Genomic DNA, 17725 nt, shown 5'->3' on the forward strand with positions numbered 1-17725 from the left:
GGGAGAGCCACAGCCGAGACCCCATCCGGCAGCCCCCGGGGGGGGACGGGCGGAAAGGAGGCCGCCCACGCCTTCGTGCGCACCAGAGTTGGCACGGCTGGCACAGCGCGTTCCTGGCCACGGTGTGTCGTGTTCGGCCGGTGTGGAAACGCGCGGAGACAGACCTGTGGGGCAAGGGGAGATGGGGGATCGGGGCTGGAAGTCATTGTAGCTGTTTAGAGTGAGGTGGATTTTTGGACGGATCTGGCACGCCACGGCCGGTTGCGCAACAGTGGAATTGTTCTGCAGTTTTACTTAAAAACAAACATGCAGCCTGGCTGTTTACACGAGGGTCTGCGTGTGCGTGTTTCCGTGGACGGGAGAGAGCGGATACACCAGCGGCCTACAGAAACAGCCCTGCGAGAGTGAAATGAGCCTGCATCTTTACATGCAGTACATGAACCTGATACACTCGCTGGCATACACAGCCGTGTTAGTTTACTTTTGGTCTTCTTCTGACATGGCTGCGGTCGACCACGCCCATCTCTGACGGTGCTAATTGAGATGTTTGAATTGTTAAAAAATAGACAGCCTTGCTTTGGACAGAGGAAGCTAGGCACATCACCTGCCACTCTACTGTTCTGAATTCCATGACCCAAGAGACATATGATGCGCAATGTTCTGAAAACCTGGAGGACTGGCACCTGAGTGATACTCACATTGCGACAGGCGCGCGGTATCCTTGGGCGTCTGCGTCAGAGCGGCTGCACGTGACCCTGAGTTGACAGTGCGAGTTCCTGACAGGAAGGACAGATGTTCCAGGAAGCAGCAGTGTCGCTGGAGTACTACGGGTGACTGAAATGTCATTAAACCCCCTCTGCGTGGAAGTCACACGTTTTCTCCAATAACACGGAATGATGTGAAAAGCATACGCTCCAGATTTAGAGCAGCCGCGCTTTTGATGCTCTGAATGTGCGGCGTCTGAATGAGTAATTTGCCCCATGTGAGAGCGGGAGGGACGAGAGCTCGTCTGTGGGAGGAAGAGGACTGCGCTCTCCCTTCGCTCCGTCTTTCCGCAGCCTGCACTTAACTGCGCAAGCTGAGCTGAGTTACGCAGCGCACCTGCACAGTTAAGTGGAAACAGACTCCGCGGCTGGAGGTTCTTAAGCCGCGCCAACGTCTTTACCAGGCTTCGCTCGGACATCTTTGAGCTTCTTTGAGAGGAATCTTTCTTTGATTTTTTCTCCTGCAGTCAGGCGTGCAGACGCAGTAACTGGTGGCGATACTATGTTGTTCTTTAGGGGCGTTTACCACGTCGCCTTTTGTTGTAAGGTTATCATGGTTCAGCTACTGTCTTACAATGTAGCTGAAAACCAGGCTAAGCAGTAATCATAGCTTAAGCTGATTTTATTATTTAAGCGTCGTTTTGTCAATGAAAAGCATCGTATTCCTGTGTGTGTGTGTGTGTGTGTGTGTGTGTGTGCTGTATTGTAGAACTCATGTAATGGATACACCTGGTGACATTAAAACTTTGTTCACCCCTGCTTTTTTCCATGTCATGTGACCTGTCAGGTGACCGACAAAATCACCAGCTTGAATATTTCATGCCCGCACAAAGCGGTGAAGCAGGATGCCACAACAGGATATCTTTAGCACTCTAGATTAGAAAAAATAGTTTGCCCTGTTTTCAGTAATGTTTAGGGGATCGAATGAAATTCTAAAGCCTGTTTGTTGTTAACAACTCTTTTGAAAGAAGAACTGGTGTGATGGAACCGAAGACAGAGACATTTTGTTCTTGGTTTGTCTCGTCTTTCATGTGGGCAGTGTGCTGGGGCTCCTCTGCGGTGAGCACGGCTCTCTGTCCCGGCTGGTCATGTGACTGCCTGTCCCAGAACTCAGGGCGGAGTCCCGCATCTCCTGTCTCCTGCAGAGATAACAGGGGCGCACTAAATCATAACAGAAACAGTAAACCTCCCGTTGCCATGGCAGTCCGGCCACAGCCCTGCGGCTCTGTCCAGCCCTGTGAGCGCGCGGTGCAGGGCATTATTCATTCAGCTGGCCCTCACTTACCGCAGACAGCTGCGGATACACAGCATGTGCAAATGTGTACTGCGTGGCTACAACATAACCCATCTCCCCGAAAAATAGGCGTTGGGAGTCCATGGATTTGACCCCTTGACTCCCAACCATTGATCCTTGCCCGAACCACAAGGGGCATGTGAATGTAGTAACCATTCCTGTAGATTTTACACTTGTTTAAGAGCAACTTTTTTTCTCCCTCTTTCATTCATTTTAGTCGTAGCTGTTGGCTTTCTAGACTAAACTGTTTTCTTCTCCATCTGTCCTTGTGAAAAGATTCAGCTGTAATCTCCCATTTCCGTAGGGGGGATGGACTTTAGCTTCAAATTGGCCGTGACCCTGATGTTTTCAGATCGTCCTAACACTGTGGGGCTGTTTCTGCACACTGTGCTGTGGAAGCACTTTCATAGATGACACTGGGACACATCCACACATACACTCACACACACACACACACACATACTGTACATATACACACACACACATACTGTATATATACACACACACACAGGCACACACATACTGTACATATACACACACACACACACACACACACACACACACACACACACAAACCCATTTGCGCAAACCCATTCACATAACAGAAGTATCTCAGGCGTTGTCTAGTGGTCAACACATGTCCTTAAAACTGGTAATGATGATCATATGCAGCTCACTGACATTGTGCAGAAGAAACCATTTAAGCAATGAGCATAGAAAAAATACTTTTATCCCAGATTTATTTTCCATGGTCTGTTGTTCATATGCACCATCTGAACTCATAGAGTAGATGCCATATTTGCAGTTTTACAAAATGTGGCTAATCCCTTTGTTTAAATGCTAGTTATTTGACGTATTTTGAATATCTTACATTTGGCTCTGTTTCCTGGTTATTTCTTTAGTAAACAAACTCCTATACTGCTGTGTGTTTCAGACTCTTCAGCAGGTTTGGGGAGGGGAGTGTTACTTTGTTAATTTAAAGGGCCCCAGAGAACAGAGAGCAAAGTGGTGAGGGCTTGGCCCCTTTTCCAGTCTTTTGACAGTTAAGTGGGCGTGTCCGCAGTGTTCACCTCTTCCTGAACCCGTAACTCTCCCCTCATTTCTGCGCCCGTGTTTATCGATGGCGCCCCTCTCCTCTTCACAGCACGTTGAGGCGATTCAGCCTACCAGTCGCTTAAGAGGCGTCACATGACCGCTCTCTCCCGCTCGCCCTGCGCGTCCGCGCCGCACGCAGACCATGCCAGGAATGAAGGCCCCGGAGAGCGAACATGTGGGCAGCGTGTGATCGAGAAGGAAGCGAACATGCGTGTCGGGGCTTTCCTGTCCCTGTCCGCGCTTCCCTCGCTGGCTCTTACACGTCCGCCGAGGCGCGTCGCCATGAATGCGGGCGGCCGGGTCCTAAAAGCTCTCTCGCTGTCCCCCGAGCGGCGCGGCGCTCTCTCAGACCGAGGGAGGCCGTGCGCCTCCGGTTGGCTCCTGGTGAAGGTGGCGACCGCGAGCTCGGGTGTCCCGTTTCACCAGCGGGGACCTGCCGGACGCGCTGTGCTCCGCCGAGCCGTTAATCAGCGAAGGAGGCGGGATTTGACTTAGCGCCGTGGTTGGGTTTCGGTCCCAGTTCCAGAAGACAGAATTCCTGCATTCCGCAGACGGCTCTGATTTGCGGGAGAACAAAGGGTCGAGTCTTTCGGAATGTTCCAGAAGCTGTGTGCGCGCGAGCATTACTGCAGGTGATACAGTAGCAGTATGCTGGTAAGAGGCGGGCACAGCAGTTGGGCTTTGGAGCACGTGCTGTTCTCCTGTTACCTCAGTGAAATGATTTTGAACCTGCTGGTCAGGGTATTGTGAAGGGACACATTCTTCACTCTGGCCTCCGCAGGGTTGTGGGTTCCAGTAGGTACACCTGTAAGGTGAGACATTACAATTGTACCCACAAATTATACGTTTGGTCTAATAGCAGTGCTTGTAACAGTATAAGAACGTACGCCAGAATGGCAAATGTAAGCAAAGTAAACCTAGGCCAGAGTTCTGTACTAGTGTCATACTAGCACCAGAATAACATATGTGACATCATGTAAACATTACTGAGCTTGACAGAGTAGTTTAAGGTGATATTTTCTTATGTACGTTAAGATAGTAGAAACAAGGAGTTGGCTAGAGTAGCTTGATAGATTTAGCAATTCAATAGCCTGTTTCAAAAGCAAAACCCCACAGTGAGTAATTGTGTAAATTGCAACACGTGTAATACTAACTAGACCAGAGGCACATTTTTCTGTTGAGATATTGTGTAATACACGTCATGCTCATGAAGGTGAGCACAATGGACATTTTCTCTGCCTTTGCTCTTAGAACCCTACCTCCTTCGCCGGCGTTCAGTCTCCTGTGTCATATCACAGATACCAGCAGGAGAAAATCCAGTCTTAAAACTTTTCTCAGGACTTTTCTTCAGCTGTTGGACTGATGTGTTTCTCTTTGATGTGTTGAGCTGTGCCTGTACCACTAGATGGCCCCGCTCACAGAGCTAGCGCTCATTTACACAGCTGTGGCTAATCTCGTCCCTGTCGGACACTTCGCATTTCCCCGCTGGCTGAGGGCCACTGTTTATACACCGGGCCCGGAGCATAAGGGCCCCATTATATACACTCGGCCGGTTTGTGTGGGGCTGGGGTGGAGCTCACAGAGATGAGCTGCGCTGCGATCAAACAGCTGCTATTTTTGGGCCCCGGGCCCTCCGGGGCCCTGATCGCGCTTACGCTGAGCAGCGGCTGTCTGTGCTGAGCAGCTCGGTGCCGCTCGTTTTTACGGACTGCGCTCAGCTCCTCTGCGGCTGGAGAGAAGGCCGTCACAGCTGCTTATAAAAGGCTGCGTTTTTTTACAGCTCTCTCTTCTCCACGGTTGATCTTGCTCTTCCACCACTTCTCCTTCACTTGAAAGTGAAAACTTCACGGAGGGTGGGACAGATGGGGCGGAGTTCGGCATGTCCGCCCCTCTGATGTGAAAGGATCATGTCTGGAGTCAGATCCCAGCTCCTGGCCTGTAATAGTGCTTTTCTCTACTAAGCACTTTTATTATGAGTAGGTGAGGAGTAGGAGAGGGTAGGCTTATAACTTCATTTATTATTGTGTTCCAATAGTGTTAAATCCATCAAATTGGGTCTACAAACTCCACACCCTACTGCTACCTGTAGCATTTTGCAGTGATTTAGTGTAAAGCTAACTTGATTTGATTATTGTGGGCAGATGTGCAGTTTGTGAGGAAGCGTAGGGGTCATGGAAGGGGCACGTCATCTTTCCAGCAGGGAAATGGAAGAGGCTTATACACATTTCCTACCACACTTTGTATTTTTAGGAGGAGTTCAATCCCTAATTTACACACTTTGCTCCTGCACTCAGACTGCCAGTAAACGGACTTCCAGCATAAATCACCTCGCTGTGTCATAGCGCTGCGGCAGAATGTGCAGAACTTCTCGAGAATCAGAAACAGGTTCTGCGCTGCGTGCGAGGTGGAGAATGTGAGCAGGTAGTGGGGCCGTCTGGGTCCTGCGCTGGCCGCTGCATTGTGGGCATGGAAAGTCTGATCTGCGCTGGACTGGCCACACCTTACCGGTCTCCCTGGGAGACACAAAATGGCCGTGCTCAAAATAATTTCAGCCACACACTGCGAGGCAGTGATGCGTTTATTCCACAAAAATCACCCCCAGTTTACTGTTGTAGCTACTGTTGTTACTACAGCAGTTTCAGGTTGTAAATACAGGCACTGCTGTATGGGTTTACTGTAAGGGGAGGGGGGGATACTGTGTATCCCCCTCTACAGCACTGGCTTGTTCTGACCACTAGAGGGTAATGATTAGCAGAACTGCATCAGGATCTATAAAAACACAGGAAATATTTTTTCTCATTGGGGCTCTGTTTCTGTTCATGCTGGTAGCATCTTCACTCCTCTCAAGCGTTTGTGTGGCTAAAATAGCGCACAATAGCAGCAAGTATGCTTGGTTACTATGGTTGTCAAGTCAAACATAGACTTACATTATAAGTTGCTCTGGCTGTATGTAATGTAATGTAATGGAATGTCATTGAATGTAAAACCAAGTTCTACTTGAGTACTGCTTTGGGACCCAAGAGACTATAAATGTTATAGTTTTCTTTCATGTTGCTGTGTGACATACAGTGCATAGCATACATGGTTTACATTGTACATGCATCACGTATTGTCTTATGAACATTACTGATATTTCTAACCTTTGCATTAACTAGCCCAGACACTTTAATTGGACTTTTTCCACTGTGGGGGATCGACAGCCCAGTCGTCAGGGTAATTTGGTCGCCTGAGATTCACCGCGGCAACGGGCTGGAAAAGGTGCAGTCATGGGGCCCTGTCAAGGCTCCCCACCTTGCATCTGACACTAGCAGGAAGCTTAATCTGTTTCCCCATGGGGGGACGGTCTTGCTGCTGATCGTCCTGACAACCACATTCCCAGAGCTCCAGAGAGCTGAGGGGCAAGGTCTGGGTAAGAGTTTAAGCGAGAGGCAGGCTTTATACACTGTTTATGTTCCCCAAGCAAGTAGGTGCTCTCAGGTAACAAACCCAGCCATCTCAGTCCATATGGGTCATGGGGAAGTTCTGGGACTAGAGTCCAATGAACAGGAAAAATTTTGGAAACTGACTACACCCACCCTCCTCCCCAACACACACACACGCACACACACGTAATAGTTGAGAAGCAGGGCATACAGTAGGGAAAGTTGCGTTCATGTATTACTGTATTGACAGAGTGTGAATTGTATTGGCTTTATACTGATTGATATGAATTAGCAAATTAGGTTATTACACTGACCCTCCTGGATATAAAATGCAAGGCCTGTGTAGTGTTTGCATACACCTTCAAATATTATTATCTCCTCACAATTAGAATTTACCATAGTACCCAGTGTGCTTTCGCATGTGCAATGATGAGAACGGGCCATTTAGCTGATCTAGACTCAAAATTTAGTTGACAAGCTATGGGGCCTGTGAGTTTGAGCCTTTATGATGCTTGGCCAACTTATTTTCTTTAATGCATGTTGTTGCTTCATTTAAACTGAGTTTGTAGAGTCTTTAAGTAGATTGCCTCTAATTTTACTTGGACCATTTTAATAATTATTTTTTATTCCTGTTGCCAGTTTAAAAGCCTTGAAGCCTGGAGGAATTTAGCTATTGTTTATTTTTCTGGTTTTCAGTTTACACTGATTGGATGTCTTTCAAATGTGTTGCCGGAATTTAACGAGAGGGGGAGCTGTAACCCCTTTCCTATATAAACATTTCCATGGCGACATTAGATTGGTACAGCATGGTTAGTATAGGATGACAGTCCAGTAAAAAAACAGAATAGCGGTTTTATGTGTAGGGGGGTGGGAGCAGCAGTCTGGCATCCCACATATGACTTGAATACTGAATGAAGGCCCCTGACTGACTCCTGTACCATTGCTTTCCAATAATCTGAACACTATTAATATTTCACCACCTTATCAAAGGGAAAGGGGAGGGACTTCGCTATTGTCTGTTGTTGTTGTGTAGCCATCACTGAAAACATAGAAGAAAGAGAGAGAGAGAGAGAGAGAGAGAGAACCCTGTAGAAAACAATGAGTTATGTTTGAATGATTAATTTTTCCAGCTCTATCTAATTGTTTTTGTAAATCACAAGTATTTATTATGACTAAACACCAGAATAGTCACAAAAAAGGATAAGGAAATCCAGCAAGTGTGAGTCATTGATTCGTTTTTGCTTGGCAGTGTTTCCTGAGCAGAGCTTTGAATGTGGATGAGCAGGATGGAGTGCCGAGAGTATTATTCAGAGCAAAGCTTCTCTCTCGATGCCGTGTAATTCTCTTATGTTACCTATGCACAGCAGGTATCTGTCAAGTTCCAGACTAATGATTCTGGCACATCAGCATTGATTTATAGAAACTTCATTTTTCATTGGGGATTACTGTGTGAACTGGACTAAATGTGTTCATGGCTATGAATAATGAGTTACATAATGAGTATTGTACCTTATCGGACCTGTGTTTTGTAGTTGTTCCAATGATCTTCGATATGCACTTATTGTACGTCGCTTTGGATAAAAGCATCTGCCAACTAAATGTAATGTAATGTATGTAATGATTACTCACGGGTATTCTTATTATAGACTGCAGTCAGGGAGTTCTGGTCAGCGATATCACATTTCACGTCTGGAAAATGCAGATGCAAATCAAAATGGCGTGTTCGTGTGATTACCCCCCTCCACTTGTTCACCCGATCCGACGGCTCGCCATTGACAGCCAATCAGCAGAGATGCTGGAATTCTGTAGCTGATCTGATCAGACCCATTCCCTGACTCATCGGAGCAGTGCCAGGTTTCCCGGAGCAAGCACGTATCCTATTGGTGATGCACCGGGGGGAGTGGCAAGGAGATGACTTGCAGTTGTTGTTTTCTTCCAATAGGGAGTGGCACAGCCCAGCAGACTCTGATACTGGTGGTGCTGGAGACTGGAATAAAAGACCTCTGTCCTGAGCATCTATTCATTTGCTCAAAAAAAAGTGATTAGAGAAGTACACCTTTTTTTTACTTGCATTTTTTTTGCAGTTGAAATGTTCTGTTGGTCCCGGTCAAAGTATTCAGCCAAAGGCATTTTATGCCTATGGGTTTATCTTTAGACCTGATGTGTGTTTTGTTTTTATTGGCCAAAAATGTTCCATTCAGTATCCTTCAAACCTCTTTGGTTCTCAGTGGATAGAGGCCAGTTAGTGCTTTTAATTTCATTTTGAGGAACAGGTTTTGAGGAAGAGAATTCAAATGCTCAGAAATCCTGTGTTTTCGTTTGCTGGAATTTATTGAGACCGCTGTGGCTCCGGCAAGCAAGGTCAGCTGCCATTGCCCCCACATTGTGACATGCTGCTCCCCTCCAGTGGGCCTAATGCCCTTCCTGCTCTCCAGTGTCTCTGACTCGCCTGTTGGTGACCGCGCCTCTCTGCGAGGGGAACTAGAAGACAGACCTGACCGTGAGATGAACCGCGCCTCTTCTGGGAAACCGGGTTAGCATGTGTCATGCCAGCTCTGTGGACTGGGCTGCTTTACTATATTACTGCTCTCCTGCCAAACCTCCTTTGAAGCAACAATAGCAGAGTTTCCATAGGAAAGCTGTAAACTGCTCGAGCCATTCATGTTGGGCCAAAGAGAAATGACCCATCTTTGTTTCCATGGGCCTGGAATGGGATTCCGGTCCATAATTTGTCAACAGAAATCATCAATCATCTAAGACTGAATATGTAATTTTGCAGTGGTTTGCTCCAAAAACAAAATATGCTTTCCGATTGCAACTTGTTTTGTTCTAAAACAATAGAAAAAATAAGTTGCGGTTCATTTCTGGGCAAACTCTTGCCAACAGGTTGCATTTTGTTCAGTGGTGTCTGCATATATCTGGAATCACTTTTTGGCTTTTTTGAAGTTCATGGATACTTTGATGAGTAGCAGGTGCTCCTGGGTAAATTTCAGCAGAAACTCTGCTTCTGTAAAGTCTGCTTTCCCCTTAGTCTGCTTTGACCATGCAAATACAGTGCTTGTTGATTGTGTTTTCCAGGCGCTCTGTTGGGGTGGGAATCCAAATAAAAATAAAAACATAAATCAGTGAGAAGTGAAAGGCAGAATGCTCAAGGCCCGTTCTTTCAAACAAAGGCAGAAAAAACAGAATTCTGATTGGACGAGTCCCTTGCTAAACCTCACAGCTCAGAGAGAATAGGAGATAATTTATTTAAGCCACTGTGGACGAGAATGGCAACTAAATGCCCAAAGGTAAATGTATATAGGCAGTATTGAAGTGTGTGTGTGTGCTTGTGTGTACATCTGTGTGTGTGTTTGCGTGTGCATGTGTGTGTGTGCATGTGTGTGTGTGTATGTGTGTGAGCATGTATGTATATACCTGTGTGTGCGTGCGCTTGTGTGTGTGTATGTGCTTGTGTGTGTGTGTGTGTGTGCATCCGCTTGTGTGTGTGTGTGTGTGTGTGCGTGTGTGTGTGCATGCGCTTGTGTGTGTGTGTGTGCGTGTGTGTGTGTGTGTGTGCGTGTGCTTGTGTGTCCCTGTGCATGTTTATGTGTGTCTAAGGAGGGCTATTGGCAGCTGAAGTCCCTCCTTCCTCACATTCCTACTGGTCAGGGCGAGCCGTGACTGATCTCAGCCTGGGAGCAGTGAGATCAGAGAGAGAGAGTGAGAGGGAGGGACACTCACTCACTCACACACACTCACACACACCCACACACACACACACAGTCGCACGCAGACACACAGGCACGCACAGTCTCTCTCAGTGTGAGCGGACACCGCCGTCCCTCGCAGCTGCAGCCCGGGAGCCGGCGCTGACTCAGGGTGCCGGGGTGGATCCGGCTGCCCCCGCACGGGGGGGACGATCGGGGCATGGGACTCTAAGCCCCCGGGGCCAGCTGCATCATGGGCAATGCCATCCAGAGGAAGAGGAAAGGGCAGGCGCACCCTGGCCAAGGGAAAGCCCGCAACCCCTGGCGCTTCGGGCGGGCAGACAAGCACAAAGCAGGTAGGACCCAGGCTGGGCTGAGGGCGGAGGGTGGTTGGGATCGTGGGAGGAGAAGTGTCCTGTGATGTAGCGCTTTCTCTGCTCACCTTTGACGGGATGCGAAGTACAGGGGGACAGAGTGACCAGTTACAAACGCCCGACCGCCTGGACAAAGCAGCCATAGATACGCAGACGTTTGCAGGTTGGCTAAAAGCATGTGCCTTCGGGTTGAGAGAGTGAACGTGCTAACAGAGGACCACCCGGCACTTACACGAAGCAGGGGAGAAATGGACCTCGTGTTCGCGCAGGTACGAGACCTCACACACCTCTGTTGCGCGTTCGGGGAAGTAAACGCCTCTGTGTTTCCCTGGTCGCAGGTTACCTGATCGCGCAGGTAGAGGCAGCGCTTGTGTGCTCCGGGCGCCGTGTTTATCTGTGCGAGGGGAGCGGGGGTGCTGGCCCGGGGCGGAGAAAATCACGCTAGCCTGGTCGCTCAGGCTCTGCCCTGTCGCCCCGAGGCGCGTGAAAGCGGACCGGCGAGTTTCGGACGCGGTTTCACTGTTTGCTCACCGCCTGTCATACTCCAGTTTGCATAATTTCCATTCCTTACATGTACCAGGCCAGCTCAGTTTGCATGCTCTGATTTACAGTGGCTTTTCGATCATCCATATATCACCAGTGATATCACAGATGTGGGCCATGGACCTTTCTATTGGCTTGGGTCATGATCTGTAGAAATGTCCCTTTTTGTTCAAATGAAATCGGTTCAGTCAGAGCAAGCATATCGGGTTTTAGTAAATGATTTCTGCAACAAAGAGACCAGCCATCGGCTTTAACTTAAAACCATGTGTTTTATTTGATTGTTTTGTCAGAAGTAACATCAAAATGAATTGGCTGCTAACGAGGGCTAATGCTTATGGGCTCTTAAAATGGCTTATTAAAATTTATAGTGTTATGATTCAGAATAATCAAAAACAGGTTCAGAAGATAAGCTCCCTCTTTTTACAGCTCACTGGCCAATCACGAGAAGAGAATGAAGGGAACCCACACTGGGAACCCCCCAAAGGGAACAGTTTTAAGAATCTGCCCAAACAAATGATTTGTTTTTAATCACAGAGGGAGGCTTGCTACATGAGCTTATAAACTGATCCCATCTCAGGCAGTTCCTGTCAAGGGTGTTTCTGATTCATGTCTGTACCAGGTGATTAACTTCCTGTCTGATATCAGTAACTTCAGTTAAGCAATCGAGTGCTGAGGTGGAACCAAAATTAAATAAATGTATCTTAAATGAAATTAAATAAAATGTGCCACTTACTCTGTAAACTGCAACAGCAGTTTTTAAGAACCACTGGTGTTGCTTAGTCATGGTCATTACAATGGAATGGGGCTTTGCAATCTGAACAGTCCCCATTGACATCTTGTGAGACTTACTAGTGAGAAGTTTTGCTAATGCCTCACAGGAAGTGCCATGCCAGACTTCCTGTATCACTCCTGCGTCCACCAGCACATCATTCTGCGAAGCAGTGTGGATCTGCAGAGTGTCCTGAATGTGACAGACACTGCAAGAATGGAGAGAAAGCCACCGTAGGTCCACCACAACCGCAGGCCCAGGCCAGGGGCATAGGGGCGGGGAGGGGGGTGGTTGGGGCATTCTGGGGGTGCTTCTAATCTTACACATTTGTTTAGTTGGAATATTTGAGTATTTGTGCACTTGTTTTCTGGGGTCGCCCCCCGTGCATAGTTTCCGCCATTCACGGCGGAGTTTTATTCAGAAATCCTGAATCGAAGGAATTCCCGTCGTTCCAGCCCATCCCGTCTCGCATGACTGCACACCCGGGACAACAGGGCCTGCCCCGGCGGTGTCAAACGGGGGCGTGTCCTCCAGTCCTGCTCCCAGAGCTGTCCTCTATCTGCCAAGCTTTTACCTTGACTGAGCTCCTTGCCCCGAGTCTGCTCCTGTTCATTGCTAAGTTTCCATCACAAACAATTGACTAACCCTTCAGGTTCCCATTAAGAAAACACTCAGGACTCCTCTAATCAAGATCCACCACCCTCTGTACTCTGCAGTGAATCCTTCAGTTCCAGTTAAGCGTGAGCATAGGTGCACAGAGAACGCATCTGCAGCCATGTTGTATGTGTAGGAAGAATAGGAAGAAGCTAAAGTTGAGGCCATGCCAAGGCCGGAGGGTAATGGGAGTCTTAGGTGATAGGGTTATAGGGTTACAGGCTTTCACTGGAGCCAGTGGAGTGGAGCTTGCTGAGGAAATGCGTCTGTCAGAGACGGTGATGTCATGCCCTGGAGCCTGTCGTATCACCTCAATTAGTCCCTTGTGGGACAGACTCAGGCCATTTTCACTGCTAGCTTGTTGTGTCTTGTCTGGAAGCAACCGTTGCGTGCGATCGGTTTGGTGCAGTATGCCGTGGATCGGTCACGTCAACACTTTTCCTCAGTAAACACACATTACAAGAGTAAACCATAGTCACACATTTTGTAATCTAAAGCTTGTGCCTGTTATGTACATGACCAAAAACCTCATGCATAAATCTCCGTTAGGAGCTAGACTTTGTGAAATAACCACAGTGTGGATGACTGCATATTGCCTCTGTGTGAAAGTTAAGGTGTTGTTGGTGTCCTCGTCACGTCTCTCGCTATTTATGGTAAAGGACTCAGCTTGTTCTCTTCAGACTGTTTTTACCAAGGCAGGAAAAAGGCAGGTTCATCACTGCTGCCCCCGGGGGGCTGGAGATAAGTAACATGGTTTGTGGGCGATGAGTCTGGCTGGTGAGAATATTACCGTGACGCACTTGCATTACGTATTACAATTCACCACAAATTGAAGTGCACCACCATACTCTCAGACACTGCATGCTTGGAATGGTCAGATAGTATCATAACATGTGATATGTGATGCCAAACCACCCTTGGTCTCTTCTCATAGTAATTTTTCACATTTGTGTATGCTGGAGTCTAATTCCAGATAATCTGATCATTTAATTAACACAGACACTAGCTGTTTCATTTCTGTAACACATTCTGCTACACTTTCAAGAAACCATTTGGTTTCAACAACATTTGGAGGATTTTAGCCAGTGCAGAGTTCAGCATTTGAAAGTTTTCAACAGATTCAGTCCTTGTTCACTCACCCATGTTTATACAACCACTTTTACTCACAACAAAGGGTTGGATTTTGTGTTTTTCTTCTTAGATAGTTAGCTTCATGAAAAAGATAATTTTGTACAGCACTCAGCAGCTTCCAGTCCACTGTTCAGATCAGAAGAGGAAAGTAAAGTGCTAGGTAAACGTTTTACATTCCAAATTCAGCTGCCATCCTCATGTTTCCACGTGTACAGGGAGGACCTTGTTTTCAGAAATGTCCACATACATATTGTACACATCTCCACGGATTGTAATGGATCACTATATAGTCATAACAGGAGGTGCACTTGGAGTGCTTGTGGAAAGGGTATGAGAGCTCTTAACGGTGCTGTCTGACCACAGGGGCTGCTGAGTGGTGACAGAGCAGTGTTGCCGGTTCCTCTTCTCCCTCCTGTTGAATCGTGGAGGATCACGTTAGTCTGGGAAATTGAGTTTTGAAACGGTGCCTGTGTTGCTTCGTGCCCCGTGCCGGTGAGGGAAAGGCGGTGTATCCGAAGCCGAACGCTCGGTAGGAGGGAGATTGTCGGGAGGAGAGGAGACCTGTGTTTATGACGGGTAAACAGCTGCGGGGATAATGGGTGCGAGAGGGGGCTCATTATCCCGCCTGTTCGAGAGGCAGCTGGATCCGGGAACGCGCTACCCCTTTTCCGATGGCCTCTGAGCTCCGTGCTCTAATTCAATCTCGGGCACGCATTGAATATCCAAATTTAGCTCGCGATGCTGTGGCAGAGAGCTATTTCCCTTTTGTCAGGACGTCAATCCGCTCACAGGGGCAAAGCCCTTCCTGTAATGCTTTGCCTTGTGCCCGTGTATAAATTCAACTTACCTGTTAGTTTTGGAAAATAACGACATGGATTTGATTTGCAGTAATGATTTTTGGTATTTACGATGCAGTTGCAACAGTATTTGCATGACTTCCTTGTAATGACGTGCTCAGCAGTACTACAGTGTGCTGCATTGTTGTCATAAGATTCTGCCTGACCTTTTTACTGCCATCTAATTAGTGAGAATGGCAGATGTATTTATAGCAGCAAAGCATGCCTAATGTATTTTGCCCCTTTCAGAGTAAGCGGCAGTCTCAGGGCACCCTCCTCTGAAGTGAGACCCAGCGCATACACTGGTATAATAATGGCCGTTTCGCACAGGTCCCATCCTGGCAGTCTGGCTGGCCACTGCAAAAGCAAGATTAATAGCTTTTTCCGTCTTTTATCTCAGGAACAGGCGGGCATTCATTGACTGCGCCATCCAATTTGTACCAGCGCAGCGGCCATTTAATGTTCCACAACGTGGCAGCAGATGCGTCAGGTTATTGAGCAGCTTAGTGTTGTACCCGTTTCTGGATGAAATAGAGAAGATTCTCCCATACTGTGCAGTTGAATGTATGCTAGTGCTGGGTCAGAGGCTTAATAACGGCCCATTGCCCACTCTCCATTCCTTCCTGGTTCAGCTGGGAAGCTGCAGTTGCTATTAAAGTTGCCATGGAGTTAAGGAATTCTAGCAAAGGAACATTTGGTGCCACAGTATCCAAAGCTAATAGTGGAGTAAACGTAGTATACAGTATTGTCTTGCAACTATAAAACATATTGCAGGTGTGTCAGTTCTGGAATAGCGAGAGCCAAGAGCTTTAAAAGGGAAGCCTGCAAGCCATTTGTTCAGACGGCTAATTACTCCAGCTCCATCATTAGTGTCACTTTCACTGACGAGGCACCATTTTGGGTGATGGGGGAGAGATAGGGGATTACTGTACAATCGGGCCAACATTGATTTTGGGGCTGTGAGAAACATATGTGATCTCTCAGCAAGAATGAGCATGACTCTACTCATATTAACTGCCTGGCACTTTTCAACATTAAATCAAAGCATGATGGGTAATGGGCCATGAAATTGATGATCGTTTGAGTTCGCCTAATCTCACTGGTTTGTGTTCCCATAAGAGTGCTGTTATCATGTATTTTCCCTCTCCCATATCTCTCCCATCTCTTCCTCTTTCTCTCTCTCTCCCATTTTCTCTCCCTTTCTCTCTCTTGCTCTCTCTCTTACACACACACACACACACACACACACTGCAGAACCACGCCTGACAGACTCTATGCTTTGATAGCAACAGACAATCCTCTGTTTTCGCCAGAACACAAAATGACATTGGGGCATGGAGGGCAGGGATTGGAGGATGCGGGAGGGGTGGAGTCAGAGGACCATATGATTTTGACAAGTAAGGATGGAGAATATGGGGAAGAGGACAGTTGGGGTCCATGGTTGTGGAGTCTTCAGGTGACTGCGAGAAATCCGAGCACCAAGTGCTTTGTACATTTTGCATGAGTTATTGCCATTTGTAAACCATTCATCAGGAAATGTATTTAGCTGTGTTTAGTGTGGATCAACCCTCTAAAATAAATATAGACCTTCCCCTGGATACTCACTGCCTGGCTACTGCTTTTAAATATAGTTTGACCAATATTGTGTGTCCAACCAGATTTCTCCCTTAACTTTGAAGTATGTTTGTACCACTGGGTCAAACAAATAGGAAGAGTAAAGGAACTTCAGGTAACAAGTAGATGCCCACCTGGGAATTTGTCTGCTTTGATGTTGCCTTGCTTTGCTGGTGACAAAAAACACAGAGACACCTGTGATGATTTAATCTGCTTTGGCCAAAGCGGTGGGACCACCTCAGGTTCCTGGAGACTGCGAAAAAACAAGCAACCTTTTATAGTTTGTTTCTTAGAGACAGGCTCAGTTAAAGCCACTTATTTTGTTAGGCAAACCTCCCTGTTCTTCCTGACATGTTTGCGAACAGCTGACGAGTTCATAAATCCTGTGTCCTTTTTAAATGTTCCGTGGGACACAGGCTTGGGTCAGTAAAGAGACAGAATGCCGGGGGAAGTGACGGACCTTTCAGCAAGGTGAATGGCAGCGGGAGCAAACGTCTGAGTAAGGGCTTTGTGTCGTTTTGCCTGCTCATCCAGTGGTGTCGTTTCACCTGACCTTGAGCACTGGCTCTCTCCTTCGTAAAAAGGGGATCGATTTTTCCCTGAAAGACCGCACGCTCCTCTTTCCAGCTTGTTAGCAGGACATCCCGTTCTGAGGAAAAAGGCTTTCTCCGTACCTGCAGACTGAACCGTCAGCCTTCACATTGCTCTGTAAATCCTGTCCGTGCGGGACAGGTGGCTCACATTACCCCCGCATTTTTTCGATATTGAAAGATGTGCCGCTGTACTCAGGAATGTTGGATATCTGGGTATATTCATAACAGCTCACCAGCTTATGTTCTGGGAAGGTAGAGTCTCTTACATTCTTTACTATATAAAAAAGATGATGAGTTGGACAATACACTGTATATTTGGATGACAGAGCTTCCTTCCCCTCTTGAATTTCCATGGAGAGAATCTAACTGATTTAATTGGAGAATTTGATTATTATCTCAACAGCATTCATTTGCAAAGAGAACCGTTTTTGGCTACTTTTATTTTTATTTCATAATTATAAAGCACTTTGTCTTTAGCGTATATGGCTGCACAGAGACTTTCCAAGGAAAACTTCCATGCATTATATGCATTATAATTAGAACCTCCATAAATCCACACATTCACATTCTGTCATGGTTTTGGCTGATGCCACCATTTCTTTTCCTTCCTGCGCCTTTTCTTCAGTTATTACGGCCATTGGTTTTTTCATGCACCTTTTCTTCAGTTATTACGGCCATTGAGTTGATTGAATTATACACGTGCAAATTTCCTTTTACTATTTGCACCTGTTGGTGTTCTATTTAAACCCTGAGCAAGCCGATAAGCTTTGCTTCAGTGTCACTTATGTTGCACGAAAGCCGGTATTCTGTCAAGCGAGGTAAAGGTAAAGGTAAAGGTAAAGGTAAAGGTAAAGGTAAAGGTAAAGGTAAAGGTAAAGGTAAAGGTAAAGGTAAAGGTAAAGGTAAAGGTAAAGGTAAAGGTAAAGGTAAAGGTAAAGGTAAAGGTA

At 47.0% G+C, this 17725-nt stretch overlaps 1 protein-coding gene across 4 annotated transcripts in view; it reads left to right on the top strand.

Annotated features, from left to right (window-relative positions):
• kiaa1522 (KIAA1522 ortholog) overlaps positions 1–17725 on the top strand; it is a 68096-nt gene that overhangs the window by 18977 nt on the left and 31394 nt on the right. Inside the window, exon 1 of one of the 4 annotated variants that reach the window (XM_035427851.1) lies at positions 10332–10620. The exons of the other annotated variants lie outside the window; for them this stretch is intronic. Within the exon in view, the coding sequence (XP_035283742.1) occupies positions 10518–10620 (103 nt within the window). The 5' untranslated portion in view covers positions 10332–10517. Of the gene's footprint in view, positions 1–10331; positions 10621–17725 lie in introns of those variants that run through there. 4 annotated transcript variants of the gene reach the window in all.

This window comes from Anguilla anguilla, chromosome 8, assembly GCF_013347855.1.
Source record: "Anguilla anguilla isolate fAngAng1 chromosome 8, fAngAng1.pri, whole genome shotgun sequence".
Taxonomy (NCBI): Eukaryota; Metazoa; Chordata; class Actinopteri; order Anguilliformes; family Anguillidae; genus Anguilla; species Anguilla anguilla.